Source organism: Elephas maximus, chromosome 3 (assembly GCF_024166365.1).
Source record: "Elephas maximus indicus isolate mEleMax1 chromosome 3, mEleMax1 primary haplotype, whole genome shotgun sequence".
NCBI lineage: Eukaryota > Metazoa > Chordata > Mammalia > Proboscidea > Elephantidae > Elephas > Elephas maximus.
This window is the reverse complement of record NC_064821.1, coordinates 31,785,045-31,801,786: the sequence shown is the minus strand read 5'-3', so window position 1 is coordinate 31,801,786 and position 16,742 is coordinate 31,785,045. Positions and strand designations below refer to the sequence as shown.

General features: G+C 53.1%; 2 protein-coding genes across 3 annotated transcripts; one reads left to right on the top strand and one right to left on the bottom strand.

Annotated features, from left to right (window-relative positions):
- Nucleotides 1-3,704: 3,704 nt before the first annotated feature.
- On the bottom strand, nt 3,705-5,494 carry IER2 (immediate early response 2). Its single transcript, XM_049877088.1, has one exon. The coding sequence runs from the start codon at nt 5,346-5,348 to the stop codon at nt 4,680-4,682; it is 669 nt and encodes a 222-aa protein (XP_049733045.1). The 5' UTR covers nt 5,349-5,494; the 3' UTR covers nt 3,705-4,679.
- A 2,890-nt stretch (nt 5,495-8,384) lies between these two features.
- STX10 (syntaxin 10) lies at nt 8,385-11,434 on the top strand. Of its 2 annotated transcripts, none has more exons than XR_007516475.1 (8): nt 8,385-8,419; nt 8,669-8,838; nt 8,967-9,061; nt 9,143-9,205; nt 10,461-10,568; nt 10,662-10,764; nt 10,862-10,956; nt 11,037-11,434. XR_007516475.1 is itself a non-coding variant. In XM_049877087.1 (8 exons), the coding sequence occupies exons 1-8, from the start codon at nt 8,385-8,387 to the stop codon at nt 11,111-11,113; spliced, it is 750 nt and encodes a 249-aa protein (XP_049733044.1). In that variant the 3' UTR covers nt 11,114-11,434. The 2 variants fall into 2 exon arrangements, 1 of the variants encoding a protein (XP_049733044.1); XM_049877087.1 differs by having other exon boundaries at nt 10,662-10,768.
- The last annotated feature ends 5,308 nt before the right edge of the window (nt 11,435-16,742 follow it).

Sequence of the window (16,742 nt, the reverse complement as noted above, 5' to 3'; positions counted from 1 at the left end):
GCCACGGTTGTTGCAAAGATATAGCAAAAATTCTGACTCGACCGTCTGAAGTTTGGAAAATTCTAAGAGCTGTGAGAAGCCATCGATTAAATGATATAATAAGTACTAAACACTTAAAAAAAAAAAAAAACACTTAGCCCCTGCTTACTGAAGACAACCCCATTCACTCATTCAGGCCTGGGCTGGACATTCATGGAACTGGCATTTGAATGGGGGAGCAGCTGCTAAGTGGAACAGTAATATATCATTTCAGATGGTGACCAGTGCTCTAAGGACACTTGAAGTAGCATAAGGAAGCAGAGTGATAGAGAGGGACACTATTTTAGATCACGTAGCAGCCAAAGAAGGCCTCCCTGAGGAGGAGACATTTCAGCAGAAACCTGAAGAAAGTGAGAATTGGTGGGTGTCTGGGAGAAGTTTTCCAGGCAGAAGGCACAGCAAGTGCAAAGGCCCTGAGGTTGGATCACACTTGACCTGTTCTCTAAGCAGAAAGAAGGCCAGTGTGGATCCAGTTTGTTTTATAAGATCTGTGAGGCTGCTATGTAGACTCCATGAGGTGGAGGATGTGGGGGTGGGGGTCAAGGAGGAGGCTAGTCCAGGTGAGAGATGTTGGAAGCTCAAACCAACCAAGCTGGGAGCCGGGAAGGTGGGAAAGGGAAACGTGGGCAGGTGTGAAAGGAGACAAAAGATGGAGGTGACACCACCTGCTCCTGGGTGAGACGTGAGAGAATAAAAGAGGGAGCCGAGGAGGATCCTTCCATTGGACGGCTGGCATTACCGCTCACTGCAGTGGAGTGGCAACGAAGAGCACTCTTACACTTGGATACCTCAGATCCCCCACAAGGAGAGGTGGCAGGCCAGCGGGGAGGTCCAGGCTGGAGAGCTAATTTGAGAGTCAGTGTTTTTTTTTCCAGTTGTCATGGAGTCAGTTATGACTGGTGTCTCAGAGTAGAACTGTGCTCTACAGGGTTTTCAGTGGCTGATTTCTCAGAAGGAGATTACCAGGCCTTTCTTCCAAGGCTCCTCTGGGTGAAATCAAACTTCCAACCTTTCGGTGAGCAGCCAAGTGCATTAGCCATGTGCACTACAAGGGGATTTCTGGGAGTCTGCATAGAGTAGATACGGCATTTAGAGTCCTAAGATTGAATGAGGCACCAAGAGGGAGGGTCTCACCCTCCATTGTTAAAGAAGTCTGGCCATGAAGAAGAAACCAATAATGAGATTGAGAAGGGGCCACTGGTGAGGTGGGAAGAAACCAAAGAGAGGGTGCGGTCTTGGGGAGGGAAGAATCAGCCCTGTTAAATGCTTCTGCTAAGAAATCACTGGGATTATATAAAATCTGGGGCTGGGAGAGGAGGCTGGCCCTGGCAGACACTGAGCGACTGGAGACAAGAACTATTCTTCCAGCTCTCTGGGCTTAATACCACCTCCGCACACACTTTTACATGCACGTATGCTTACTTGTATTGCTACATGTGCTTTTCAATGTCCGGCACTGTTATCACCTTGAATTATAACAATAAAATGATAACCCACATAGCACTTTCTGTGTGCAGGGCACTGTGCTAAGCACTTGACATGCATTTAATCCTCACAAGAAACTTAAGACAGAGACTATTACTGCTCCCATTTTACAGACAGAGAAACTGAGCTGAGCAGAAGTGCAGGGCCTTGCTGAAGGCCAGGGAGCAAGCAGGTAGATCAGTTGGGAGAGGAGCCAGCAGTCTGGTTGTGGAATTTATGCTCCTTACCCCACAACTTTTACCCCTCAACTTCTGCAGCTGGCCTTTGTCCCTCGGCCTGATGGTTCTGAGCTTCCTGTGTTGGCCCACGGACATCTGTCTGGTTTCGACTTTTGTCCCCTGGGGAGTAGCCATGGAGAGTCCACATTCTACTGGAGGAGCCCATTTTTGGTGTGCATGTAGGTGGTTTCCAATTTTTCCCTATTTCACACAGCACTGCAACGAGCACCCTTCTGGAACCTCCAGGTCCCGACCTGAGGCTCCCTGAACAATCGCTGGCTCTGAAATTGGTGACATTTCCGGTTTTCACAAGTATTGTCCAATTCATTACCCTTCAGACCGCCTGCCCACTCATCACATGAAAATCTTAGACCTCATGTTCGTCAGACGTGGTCATGACTTCTTAATTTTACCTATTCCTGTGGGTGAAAATGGGGTCTTGGGTAGGGGGATATCTTAAGGGTGTGTGTGTATGGTAGGGGGTTATTTTAACGGTGTGTGCGTGTGTATGCGTGTGGGTGCGTGTGTGTGTGTATGTGTCCGTGCCCGCGCACTTACTCCCGTCGAGTCCCCCGCCCCCGAGCGTCTCCAGGCCTCCTCCCCCCACCCCCCCGCTCCGCCCTCGCTCCGCCCCCGTCAGGCACCGGAAGTCCCTCGGCTGCCTGGTCGGGGGTGGGGGTCCGCTGAGCCACTTCCCGCGGAAGGAAGGGCCTGGCGGTTCCTGCAACAGGATACCCGCCGAGGCCCCCTGCTCGGCCGCAGGGACTTCCTGGGGCCGGGCCAGGCCCGCGGGGGAGTTGCTCCGTCGCGAAAGCACTGAGCCACTTAAGGGCATGGGGCTCCCGCCCCTCACGTCCCACTGGGGAGTTGTGAGTTGGGAAAAGCCGTGGGTGGCGCCAAAGGCTCCCATGTTGCACCGGGAAGAACTCAGGGGACAGTGGAGGCGAGCTTGGCCAGATTCTCCTTCGTGTCAGGACTGGGAGGGCGCCCCGCCCTTGTCCGTTATGGGGCTGCAGGCTGCGACTCGCGGTCAGGGCCAGGAGAGCGTGGGGCTGGCAGAAAGGAGGGAATAGGGTGGGTAGACAGGGCAGGAGAGCCTGGGGCCCGAGGGGGCCGGGCGGGTGTTCCGGGACGGGCCCGCCCCCTCTTCCTCTGCCCTCGGCCTCGGGGTCAGGTCCCTCCGGTCGCGGGAGGCCGGCGGCTCTGCCGTGGGGGGGCGGGGCGGTCTTTCCCGGAGGCGCTGTCTCCACTCCCACCACCTGCGGCCCCTTTGTCCTCCGGACGGATCCCCGCCTTGCCCTGGAGTAACGCCTATAGCCCTTCTTCTAAGGGAGAATTGGGGAAACGAGAGGGTTTTCTCATGCGGTAGCTAAAAAATAATAATAACTAGGCCTCCCACGGACATTTCTAATCCTAAAGCCTAGCCGGGAAGGTCTTTAGAGGTCCGTTTTACAAGTGAAACTGAGGCTGGGAGCGCCACCTCCCTGTCTGAGCTACAGTTATACCGTCAGGAATAGGTTCAGACTGCTGGGTGAGGGACTCGCTCTGAAGCGCACCTGCTCTGGCCCACAGCAGGCCTTTGGACCACTGCCAGAGTCGATTCAGTAGGTCAGGACGGGGAGGAAAGATATGCCATTTTTCCAAATCCCCCCAACAAGAAGTGTGGTCCCCCAAACCGGCTTGGGGCACGGTACCCAGCAGTTTCCCCCCAAACGTTGAACTCGGAAAGCACTCTTTTCCCCATCCTGGAGTTGTAGGGGAAGTTTGAGATAGTCTTCCAATCTGGGGGCCAGCGGGGAGCCCGAGTGGAACTCCAGGCAAGTGCTGTGGCAAAGAAAAGGGGCCCAGCTCCCTCCCGCCCACGTGGTAACCAGTCAGACCGGTTCCTGGGGCCCCAGCGCGCCAGCCCGCCAGCCCCTGACCCCTAATCCTCCGCCTCCCCCGCCAGGGAAGAAAGAGAAGCAGCAAACTTTACTCAAATGGTCTTTATTTTCCAATCTGACGTTTCTAACAAAACGCCAGGTAGATGGAGTTAAACAGAATCCACCACAGGAAAGGTAAACAGACCCTCGGAAAAGACCCTGGCAAGAATCCCGCCTCCCAAAACGGGAGCCAAGGCTCACCAGCAAGTGGTCGCAGCTCAGCTCTACAGCTGCTCTGCACGCCCCACCCTTTCGTGATTCAGACCAGGAACGTGTGGGTGGATTGTGTCCGAGTGTCTGAGAACGTAGTCCCCACCACTAATGCCCCAGATGAGAACAATTTTCATCTGTAATGAGATCGGCCCCCGTCCCCACTCAAAGGCACAGGAGCCCAGGTAGTAACCCATAACGCTCGGGGCGACGTGACTCAGGCGGCCCTCCTCCCACTCCCCCGCCAGGCCCACACCCTAGACCCTCCTCCTGGGCCCCACACCCACGCAAGGCAACAGGAAGCGCCTTACGTCTGCCCCATGACGCAACGATGACCGCGTGCACAAGTATGTCAGGGAGGGGGAAGGGAAGTGCCTGGAATTTTGAGGTTGAAACGTAAAGACCCCCTACTGAGAAATCTTGAATGGGCAGCATAGATCCGGTTTAAAAAAAAAAAAAATTCACATCCGACCCTGAGGAAATAACTACTTCTCCCTTTCCCTTTTTCCCAGTCCCAGGAGAGAGAAAGGTCCGAGTTCCAGTCCGTTAAAACAGCACCTGTGGACGCGGCAGGTCTCAGCGGTAGGCGCCCGCGTCCCCAGCTCCTCCGCGCCGCCGCTGCGCACAGCTGGCAACGGCTCCCGGGGGGCAGAGTCCCTCTCCGGGCCTCTCCGCAGCCCGGGCGGCGGCTCCCCTTTACGGTTTCCGCGGGCACACCCCAGGGAGGGGGAGCCTCGCCTCGGTCCGCGCACACCGGCCGACGGCTCGGCCTGCGTTCTGGGCTCCGGTCTCGCCACTCGGGCCCTCAGAAGGCCACCACTGCCCGCACGAGCACATTCAACATGTTGTCAGCCGGGCGGCAGGCCGGCTTCGCCTCGCACGCTGGAGGCGCCGTCGGGGGCGCAGCAGGGTTGCAGTTCAGGAGGCCTGAGAAGCGCCTCTGTAGGACCCGCGCCAGGTTGGGGAAAGCGCCCTCCGCTTGCGCCGGAGGGGGCTGCAGGCGATCGGGGACCTCCGAAGGCGTCTCCTTTGCCTCCTCTTCTTCCAGTCGGGCTTTCTTGCTCGGGACTAGTCCGGTGTCCCCGCTGTCGCTCAGGCTGCTACTCCGCCGCTTGCGGCCGGCTTTGGCGGGGCGCGGGCTGCAGCGGGAAGGGGTCTCCTCGGCCCTCGGCGTCTCCTGGGTGTCCATGGGCTCCGGGGAGGGCGGCTCACCGTCGGGGGGCGCTGCCTGGGCTGCGGCTTCCGGTTCCCGTGGCGGATGCAGACGAGGGTCAGGCGAGCGGCCGGTCGGCAAGGGCATCTCGGGCTCGTGAGCCTCCACTTTGGCGGAGAGGTAGAGCTCCCGGGCGCTGCGCATGACCAGCGACAGCTGCAGACTCCGGTGCAGCCGCAGACCACCGCGCTGCATACGCGAATGGTACATCTTCCACACCGACAGGGTCATGATGCGTTGCGCCTCCTTCTGCACCTCCATTGCGGCTCGACGGCGGGGGTGAAAGCGGAGGAGACTCCCGGGCTGGACAGACTGGAGGTGTACTGCGGTCAACGCGTTCGCTCACGCCTTTCTCCGTATACCCAACCCACGCCGTGACACTGCGAGGACGTTCTGCCGGGGCGGCTGCCACCCTGACCCTTTTATATACTCAATGACATCACGGAGACACCCCGCCCAATCAGAGGGCTGCATCCGGGCTTTCCACCGCGCCAGGGGAGAGAGACTCCTTAAAGTGACAGGATGGGATTTACCGAGCGGGGGGGAACCGAGATGGGGAGCGTCCTCCACGCTGAGATCTCGAGGTGTTCCCCTTTTTCAGGGCCTCGCCGGTGCAGCCACGTGCAGGCCCAGGAGAGGGGTGGTCGTGAGTGGGTCTCAGGGCGCACCCACGTGCTCGCGTCTGGAGGCCTCGGCAGGTCGTAGGCGGAGTTTCCCTTTGCACCGGGGAAGACCAGTGCTCAAGCCGGTGCATCCCCAGTGGATACAGTTCCTGGCATTTTCCAGGTACCTAACTGGTGTTTGCTGATTCAATAACAAGGATACTAACATTTAAGTGCTTACTAAATGCCAGGCACTGCTAAGCACTTTCCTTTCATCATTGTCTCATTGATTCCTCACCTCCATCCCGAGGAGGGTACTGTTGTACCTACCTTCTTCAGGGAGGAAAACCGAGGCGGAGACTATTTGCTAAATGAATAAATGAGCCATTGCAGTGAAAGGGAACCACTGGGGCCTCCACCTCTTCTATCTAAAGTGTCCACCAGCTCTCCTTACTCCGCCCCTGATTGTAGACGGGAAGGCGGCTGCGCTGGCTCGGCTCCAGGGCGAAGTTGCCCACCCTGCGGGCGGCGGATGTCTGCAGACGCCCCGGGCGCGGCCCAAGCTGCCTGCCGTTTCCGCACTCCACACGGAGCCTCCCCCGTTTCCTCGCAACACGAGCGCCAATGTAGGCTTGGCGTTCATAAGTTAGCGGACCCAGCCTCTGAGTCCCTGTAAGCACGTGTCTGCCGCCCACGACGCCTCGGCGGTGCTCCGCCTCTGCCCCCCTCCCCGGGAAGCGGGGTGGAAGGGCTGGAAACTCAGCAACGCAGGAAAAAAAGATAAAAAACATTGGCCCCCACCCTGCACTATGCTCCGTCCCGCCAAGAAAACCTACTTTTAAGGAAAAAAATAAAACCTAATTCCAGTTCCTTACAAAAAGCACATAAAATATTGTCCAAGTAGCTCCATTCATTCCAGTTCCTTACAAAAAGCACACAAAATATTGTCCAAGTAGCTCCATTCATTCGCGGTACGTGCCCTTTAAAGGGAGGCCCCGCCTCTTCCGTGTGGACAGCAGAGCTTTCCCGCCACTGGAACCTGAGGACTTCCACTACTATGGTATATTTGGAAGTAGTGACGCAGGCCGGCGCGCAAGCCGCTTCCGGCTGCCCATATAAAGACAGGAGCCGGGTTCTCCTTAGACGGAGGTGGGCTACTTCCGGGCGGGACGGGGCGGAGCCTTGGGCTCCGGACACGCCCCCTCTTTACCCCCTCTCTGGGGCAGCCGGGGCCTGCTGGAGCTCGCTGCTTCCGGCCCTGCATCCAGAGGAGCCAGGGGGAAGGGGGAGGACAATTTCGCTTCCTTCGCTCTGGGGGCCGGGAAGGGATGGCGCCTTTTCGGGAAAGCGCGCCGTCCGCGGGGAAGGGCGACCTCAGGGATCGCAGAAACCTCATCCCTGTCCCCCGCGGTTACCCCACAGTTATTTCCCTGACATAGTCCCCTCCCAGGTTATTCCTGTCCCCCAAAAAAACGACCCTCCCATGCACCCTTCGAGCACCCTCGCGCTCCCGCTCCCCCCAACATGGGGACTCAACAATTATTTCTCCCTAAAGGCTTCTCCAAAAATTGACTCCATTTAGCGATCCAAACACAGTGCAACGACCTTCTGAGGACGTCCCCATCCCCTCTCCCTCCACCAGGAGACCCCACAATGACAGCCCCAGCTCAGCTGTATGTCTGAGACCCCACTTAGTGACTGACACAGAGGCGACCCTCCGAGGACTCCCTCAGACATCCCGCCCACCGTCTAGAGCGAGATCCCACAACGATCTCCCCAAGCCCCCAGCTCAGGCAATGGCTTCCCCCGAAAAGGGCCTTACCGTAGGGCCCACACAATGCGCCTGTTACACAGGGGACAACGCTCTTGAGTCCCTCCCCAGACATTACTGGCCCCTTCCCAAGGGAGACCCCATCCGCAGCAGACTCCTCTGGAAACCCTCCTCAGAGCCACCATGCCCCGCGACCCCCAGGCTCGCACTTAGAAACACTCCGAGGTTACAGAGAAGCCCCCACTCCCCACACGGTCTCGAAGGTGAGCTCCCCCCGGAACATCTTCGCTGACTCCCACTCACAGCCACCCCGCCCCTCCTCCGCAGGAAAAAGAGAAGAAAATGCCACGGAAGGCCCCACAGAACGGTCATCTCTCCTCCCATTCCTTCCCGACCATGCCACTATGGACCCTGGGCTAGGGCGACCTCCCAGTATGGGATCCGGGACACCCTTTTCTCCGGGGACCAGCATGGTCCTGGCGCGTGGAGTCCGTTAAGAGGATCTACGAATGGAATGAACTCCTGAGTTAAGGAAGGCTATTATTATTTATTCACATGGCCCAGAAGGGTAACTGAGGATGCGCAGCAACAGTCCAAGGGGTTGGGACTCGAACACAACTAGCCGGAACTAGAAAGGTGCCCGCCCACGGTCGGGTACGCGGATGGGAGGGGGCGGGCATGTGGACAGGAAGCCGTGTCTGCCCACAACAAAAATGGCAGACAGAGTGGCCGAGAAAGGGCGGAAGTTTCCACAGTTCGGACTTCCAAGGCCTTTCTTTCTCCTCTGGCGGCCCTGCTCTCCAGTGTGGCTTGGGTCACGTGACGGAGGCGTGGTGGGCGGTGCGTTTTTCTCTGCTGGGAGGGAGGGAGCGAGCAAGGCGAAGAGGGGAGGGGGCTCCGCCTGGGGGTGGGTGGGTGGGTGACATGTCTTTCGAAGACCCTTTTTTTGTAGTCCGAGGGTGAGTGACAGGGACAGGGTGGGCAGAGGGTGCTCGATCCCCTGCCAACCAGTGCCTGGGGCCCTGGCCACAGCGTGCCAGGCAGTCCGGGCGCGGCCATCTGGGTGCTAGGTCGGGGTCGCCCCGTGGCCGAGGGGGAGGGGCCCGGCAAGGGGTCCCCAGAACCCACCCACGTTTGGGGGCGCAGTAGGGGTGGGCGGGCGGGAGGGCCACCTGCCCCAGCTGCACCCTCTGTGCCTTTGCCTGCAGCGAGGTGCAGAAGGCAGTGAACACGGCCCGTGGGTTGTATCAGCGCTGGGGCGAGCTCCTGCAGGAGGGCGCGGCGATCGAACGCGAAGAGCTAGACTGGACGACCAATGAGCTGCGGAATGGCCTGCGCAGCATCGAGTGGGACCTCGAGGACCTGGAGGAAACCATCGATATCCTGGCGGGGATGGGAGATGGCATGGAATCCAGCCCTCCGGGAGGCTGAACTCCGGGAGGTGTTGAGGGCTGGGGGAGGGAAGGAGTGTCTGGCTCTGGCCTTGACCCTTGACTTGCTGCCCACCTATCGTGGAGGCCAACCCCGGCAAGTTCAAGCTCCCAGCGGAGGACCTGCAGGAGAGAAAGGTGTTCGTGGAGCGGATGCGCGAGGCGGTTCAGGTGAGGAGTGGTCTCCTGTGTGGTAAGCCTGGGGAAGCTGGGGATTCTTTACTCTCTGATCTCTCTGCCTTCACTCCCCAGCAAATGAGGGACCATTTGGTCAGCCCAGCTGCCACAGCTTTCATGGAGAGGAATAATAAAGAGGTAAGGCATTCTGGCCGGGCATCTCAACCTGAGTCTCTCTGGGTGACTCTCCCCTCCTGTGTATACACGCGCCTGTCCCTTCTGCATCAATGCCCATCCTCTCTGTGCAGTGGTCTCCTGTGTACCTACCTCCTCTTTCCGTGCACACCTGAGCGCTCTTTGTGTGTGTATGTTTGCTCAGTGTACTCTCCCGCCTTCTGTGGGTGTATGCTGATTTCCTGGGGCGGGGAAAGGGGGGGTTTTGTTCACCTGTCTCCTATGTGTATATTCCTGTTCTTTCTACTTACATGCCCACTTGCTCTGTGTCTGTTTCCAGGGCCTGTACTCACCTTTTCTCTCTGTGTATGCACTTGACCCGTCTGAGTGCGTGCACTTGGCTTCTGCCTGCCATCCACATGCAGGCCAGGTCTCTGCAGGGGTGTGCCTGCCCCATCTGTGTGCTGCTGTTCATGCCCTCCCTGTGTGTTTTCCCTGCTGTCTCTGTTTAGACACCTTTTCCCTCTGTGTTGTGTGTCTATTCTTTGCACCTTACAAACCACCAGTCTCTCTCTAACCCATCATAAACCCACATGGGGGTGGGAGAATGGGGGGCTGATACTCACACCAGCTCGGTATCTGTAGAAGCGCCCCTAGGCCTTCCAGATGGGCTGCCTTGGGGATTAAAGTCTAAACTTAAAAATACATATGTTCATACAATAATAGTAAATATTTCCCTTATTGAACATTTAGGCCATGCTAGACCCCATGCTAAGTGATTTGCTGGCACCTCGCCTGCACTCAGCCCTAGGAGGCAGGAACTGAGGAACAGAGAGGAGATCTACTTGACTGAGGGCGTGCACCTAGTAAGCAGTGGGAACCGAATTTAAGCCAGGGCTGTCTGCTGCTATCTGACTCCATCTGCCTCCATGGATTAATATTAATATGAAATATTAATAAAAATCAACACTAATTGAGCACTAACTATGTGGAGGCACTGTGCTAATAGCTTTCCATGGATTGATTCTTTAAATCCTTATTCGAACCCCAGGAAGCAGGGATTATAGTTCTCCCCATTTTATAGATGAGGAAACTGAGGCACAGGGAGGTCAAGTGACATGTCCAAGGCCACCTGCTAGTAAGTGGTGTGATTGGAATTGGAGCCTAGGCCATCCTGGCCCAGAGACTGTGTGGATGGGTTACATCCTCCATCTGGCCTCGACACCTGTCCCTGTGTGGGTGGGTGTCTCTCCCTGAGCCTGTGGTCTGGTCCCCACAGATGCTGGCGGGCAAGTCAGCCACCCTGAAGTCACCCAGTGACCTGCTGGATGCCAGTGTGGTCTCAGCCTCTTCTCGCTACATCGAGGAGCAGCAGGCCACACAGCAGGTTTGTGGAGGTGGCCAGGGCCCCAGGTTGGGGGAGCCTGCGGACAGCTCAGGGGTCCCTGCCCACAGCAGCTCCTGCCCCTCTGCCTTGCAGCTGATCATGGACCAACAGGATCAACAACTTGAAATGGTGTCTGGGAGCATCCAGGTCCTAAAACACATGTCCAGCCGCGTTGGGGAGGAGCTGGACGAACAGGGCATGTGAGGCCAGGACCCTGGGGGTGGGCTGGGAGCCCTCAGCCACTCTGGTGCACATGGGCCCTTTGGGGGCTAACACCAGCTTGGTCTCGGCAGCATGCTGGATGCCTTTGGTCACGAGATAGACCACACCCAGTCCCGGATGGACGGGGTCCTCAGGAAGATGGCCAAAGTATCCCACATGACAAGTGGTGAGTCCCCTGGGGGTGGCCCCTGGGGGGCCCTGGGTGGTCTCCCACTCCTCTGTGACCTTTGATCCTCTCACCCCCAGACCGCCGGCAGTGGTGCGCCATCGTGATACTGCTGGGGGTGCTTCTCCTGGTCCTCATCCTGCTCTTCTCTCTCTGACCCCGGTCCTCCCCAGGGGGCTGGTCCCCCCAGTTGCAGGAACTGCCAAGCACTTCAGAGCTGGGCAGCGCCCTAACCCCTGGGGAGGGGGCTGCACCTGGGTAGCTGCCCCCAAGGCTCTCATCCAGAGCCAGTGGGACCCTCAGGGCCCTGGGTGGGGTCCCCTGCCACCCATCCTATCCCAAGTGTGCTTAGGTGGGGGTGGAGGTAGGGAAACATCAGCTACCTTCCTCCCCAGTGCTATTTCCAGTGTCCCAAAGCCATTCGCCCATGTGCCTTCTACATGTGCCAACTTGGAAATAAAATCCCAGCATTTTTATACATAGTTGTATTATATGGTGTGTTGACTCTGAACTTGAGACTAACCCCTTCACAGGACCGGCTTTTTAGAGATTCCTGCTTGCATGAGCTGGCCCAGGTGTGAGTGTGTATGTGTGTGTGTGTGTGTGTACATGTTTGTTAGGGATTTCAGTAGTTAGTATTGGTATAGAAAAGACTAGAGTGTATGTAGGGATTTCAGTAGTCAGTATTTGGTACAGTAAAGACTTGTCAGGTACCATCAAGCCGATTCTGACTCATAGCAACCTTATGCACAACAGAATGAAACACTGCCCAGTCCAGCGCCATCCTCGCAATCTTTGGAATGTTTGAGCCCATTGTTGCAGCCGCTGTGTCAATCCATCTTCTTGAGGGTCTTCCTCTTTCTCGCTGACCCTCAGCTTTATCAAGCATAATGACCTTCTCCAGGGACTGGTTGCTCCTGATAACATGCCCAAAGTATATGAGACAAAGTCTCACCATCTTTTGTTCTAAGGAGCATTCTGGCTGTACTTCTTCCAAGACAGATTTGTTCGTTCTCCTGGCAGTTCATGGTTTATTCAATATTCTTTGCCAACACCATAATTCGAAGGCATCAATTTTTCTTCTATCGTCATTATTTGTTGTCCAGCTTTCGCATGCATATGTGGCAATTGAAAATACCATGGTTTGGGTCAGGTGCTCCTTAGTCCTCAAAGTGACATCTTTGCTTTTTAAACACTTTGAAGAGGTCTTTTGCTGCAGATTTGCCCAGTGTGATACGTCATTTGATTTTTTTTTTAATAATTTTTATTGTGCTTTAAGTGAAAGTTTACAAATCAAGTCAGTCTCTCACACAAAAACCCATATACACCTTGCTACATACTCCCAATTACTCTCCCCCTAATGAGACAGCTAGCTCTCTCCCTCCACTCTCTCTTTTCGTGTCCATTTTGCCAGCTTCTAACCCCCTACACCCTCTCATCTCCCCTCCAGGCAGGAGATGCCAACATAGTCTCAAGTGTCCCCCTGATCCAAGAAGCTCACTCCTCACCAGCACCCCTCTCCAACCCATTGTCCAACCCTCTCTAATCCATGTCTGAAGAGTTGGCTTCAGGAATGGTTCCTGTCCTGGGCCAACAGAAGGTCTGGGGGCCATGACCACCAGGGTCCTTCCAGTATCAGTCAGACCATTAAATCTGGTCTTTTTATGAGAATTTGGGGTCTGCATCCCACTGCTTTCCTGCTCCCTCAGGAGTTCTCTGTTGTGTTCCCTGTCAGGGCAGTCATTGGTTGTAGCCGAGCACCATCTAGTTCTTCCGGTCTCAGGATGATATAGTCTCTGGTTCATGTGGCCCTTTCTGTCTCTTGGGCTCATAATTACCTTGTGTCCTTGGTGTTCTTCATTCTCCTTTGATCCAGGTGGGTTGAGACCAATTGATGCATCTTAGATGGCTGCTTGCTAGCGTTTAAGACCCCAGACGCCACTCTTTAAAGTGGGATGCAGAATGTTTTCTTAATAGATTTTATTATGCCAATTGACTTAGATATCCCTTGAAATCATGGTCGCCAAACCCCTGCCCCTGCTACACTGGCCTTCGAAGCATTCAGTTTATTCAGGAAACTTCTTTGCTTTTGGTTTAGTCCAATTGTGCTAACCTCCCCTGTATTCGGTGTTGTCTTTCCCTTCACCTAAAGTAGTTCTTACCTACTTTCTAATTAGTGAATACCCCTTTCCCACCTTCCCTCCCTCCTAACTACAAAAGAATGTTTTCTTCTCAGTTTAAACAATTTCTCAAGTTCTTAAAATAGTGGTCTTATACAATATTTGTCCTTTTGCAACTGACTAATTTCACTCAACTCAGCATAATACCTTCCAGGTTCCTCCATGTTATGAAATGTTTCACAGATTCCTCACTGTTCTTTATTGATGCATAGCATTCCATTGTGTGAATATACCATAATTTATCCATTCATCCATTGATGGGCACCTTGGTTGCTTCCATCTTTTTGCTATTGTAAACAGTGATGCAATAAACATGGGTGTGCATATAATTATCTGTTTGTGTAAAGGCTCTTATTTGTCTAAGATATATTCCGAGGAGTGGGTTGCTGGATCATATGGTAGTTCTATTTCTAGCCTTTTTTTTTCTTTTTTGAATTAAAATTTTTTTTAATAATTTTTATTGTGCTTTAAGTGAAAGTTTACAAATCAAGTCAGTCTCTCACACAAAAACCCATCTACACCTTGCTACATACTCCCAATTACTCTCCCCCTAATGAGACAGCTAGCTCTCTCCCTCCACTCTCTCTTTTCCTGTCCATTTCGCCAGCTTCTAACCCCCTCCACCCTCTCATCTCCCCTCCAGGCAGGAGATGCCAACATAGTCTCAAGTGTCCACCTGATCCAAGAAGCTCACTCCTCACCAGCATCCCTCTCCAACCCATTGTCCAGTCCAATGCCTGTCTGAAGAGTTGGCTTCAGGAATGGTTCCTGTCCTGGGCCAACAGAAGGTCTGGGGGCCATGACCACCAGGGTCCTTCCAGCATCAGTCAGACCATTAAATCTGGTCTTTTTATGAGAATTTGGGGTCTGCATCCCACTGCTTTCCTGCTCCCTCAGGGGTTCTCTGTTGTGTTCCCTGTCAGGGCAGTCATTGGTTGTAGCTGGGCACCATCTAGTTTGCTGGATCATATGGTAGTTCTACTTCTAGCTTTTTAAGGAAGCGCCAAATTGATTTCCGAAGTGGTTGTCATTTGATTTCTTGATTGCTGCTTCCATTTGCATTGTTTGTGGATCCAGGTAAAATGAAATCCTTGACAACTTCAGTATTTTCCTGTTTATCATGATGTTGCTTACTGGTCTGGTTGTGAGGATTTTTGTTTTCTTTATGTTGAGGCGTAATCCATACTGAAGGCTGTAGTCTTTGATCTTCATCAGTAAGTGCTTCAGGTCCTCTTCACTTTCAGCAAGGAAGGTTGTGTCACCTGCGTATTGCAGGTTGTTAATGAGTCTTCCTCCAATCCTGATGCCCCTTTCTTTTTCACATAGTCTAGCTTCTCAGATTATTTGCTCAGCATACAGATTGAATAAGTATGGTGAAATGATACAATCGTGAAGTACACCTTTCCTGATTTTAAATCACACCGTATCCCCTTGTTCTGTTTGCATCATTTGACTCTTAGTCTATGTACAGGTTCCACATGAGCACAATTAAGTGTCCTGGAATTCTCATTCTTGACAATGTTATCCATAATTTGTTATGATCCATAGAGTCAAATGCCTTTGCATAGTCGATAAAACACAGGTAAACATTTTTCTGGTATTCTTTGCTTTCAGCCAAATCCATCTGACATCAGCAATGATATCCCTCATTCCACGTCACAGAAAAAACTCTTGTTGGGTGCCATCGACCTGGTTCTGAGTCATAGCAACCCTACATACAGTGGAACGAAATGCTGCCTGGTCCTGCGCTACCCTCACAATCACTATTATGCTTGAGCCCACTGTTGCAGCCGCTATGTCAATCCATCTTGTTGAGGGTCTTCCTCTTTTTCTCGGACCCTCTACTTTACCAAGCATGATGTTCCCCTCCAAGGACTGGTCCCTCCTGATAACATGTCTAAAGTAAATGTGATGAAGTCTCACCATCCTCGCTTCCAAGGAGCATTCTGGCTGTACTTCTTCCAAGACAGATTTATTCATTCTTCTGGAAGTCCATGGTATATCCAATATTCTTTGCTAACACCGTAATTCAGAGTCGTCAGTTTTTCGGTCTTCCTTATTCGTTGTTCCAGCTTTCGCATGCATATTAGAACAGAAAAAAAGCGTTCTGGTTTATTTGTTTTAGTAACAGATAATTAATTACCATTGAAAATTCCAAACTCCAGTTCTTCACCGAGCTTCCGAAGATCACCCTACACATCTGCTGCTCATTCTGTGTTGCAGGTAGGTAAATCCCTTAGAAGTGGAGTTTAGTTTAGCAGCCATTTCTAAGCGGTCTTTGAGTAATGCGGGGTCCCACTGCAAACCTGGTGAGTTCAAACCCTTTCCAGTGTCACTGTACCCAGGTCAGCTTTGTCCACTGTAGACCCTTCTGAGTCTAAAACTGTATGGTGACTCAGGTTATTATCTTAGATGTTTCCATCCTGGGCATTACATAGTAAGGTATCAAAACGACAGGTCTCAAGTGTTCATCTACACGTCGTAAAGTTCTGGGCGTTACAAAGCTGTCATTCTTTTAGGCTAAATTGCCCAATATTAAAAAGATTTCTACACAAAAACGTTAATTCTATGGTTTTGGTTCTCTTAATCCTTTCTATACTTCATTTTAAGTCTTCCTGGGGTTAAAAGATGCATCACCCTTTCTGAAGACACATGCCTTGTCTGGTTTTACCTACATGCTGACAAAGAGAATTTCTGTTACTCGAGGTTACTTGTGACCAGAACCATCTACTTCACTGTTGGCTCTCCTAAACTCTGTTATGTTGGCCAAGGCCAGGCTTTGGAACCCCAAAAGGGGTCGTCTCATTGAAATATACTAGGTTGTGATGGATTGAATGTGTACCCTGATAGTGTTTTTTTTTTTTTTTTTTGAGATGGAACTGACTGGACGGGCACCAAACAACATACATGTGGTTATAATCCCATTTAGGAATGTTTTTTCTCTTATATTAATGAGGCAGTTATTAGTGTAGGGTATGCCTTAATCTCTTTTGAGATATAAAAGAGATTAAGCAAGCAAGCAGAGATTGGGGATGATAGATGCCAGGCCACATGATCACCAAGGAAACCAGGAGCAGAAGCTGAAAAAAGGACCTTCCCTATAGCTGACAGTCTTCCCCTAGAGCTAGCACCCTAAATTCAGACTTATAGCTTCCTAACCTGTGAGAAATGTCTGTTCGTTAAAGCCACTCACTTATGGTATTTCTGTTACGGCAGCACTTGATAACTAAGACACCTGTTTATTCTTTGAGTTGAAATATCCCCTGATTATGTTCTCCACAGACATCTGCAGCTCCCACCATCCCCACAGAGGGGATCTGGTTGGGCTGAGAAATGAAGGCTCCCGCTCCATCTCACAGCAAAGATCTTTTGACTTGATGGTGAAAAGATAGGTAAATACCATTCCCATTTTACTTGAAAGATCTTTGAATGGATGGGACCCTAAAAGCACGGACATTCCACAAACTTGATGGAGCCGCTGCCCTTGTAGGGTTTGGCAGGGCTCACCCTCAAGGAGCCAGGGCATGTACAGGACGTGTGGGAGTGCTGACCATCTGTGTACACTGGGTTAGCTGATGGGTGTTGTAAATGGAAGGTGCAGGCTCT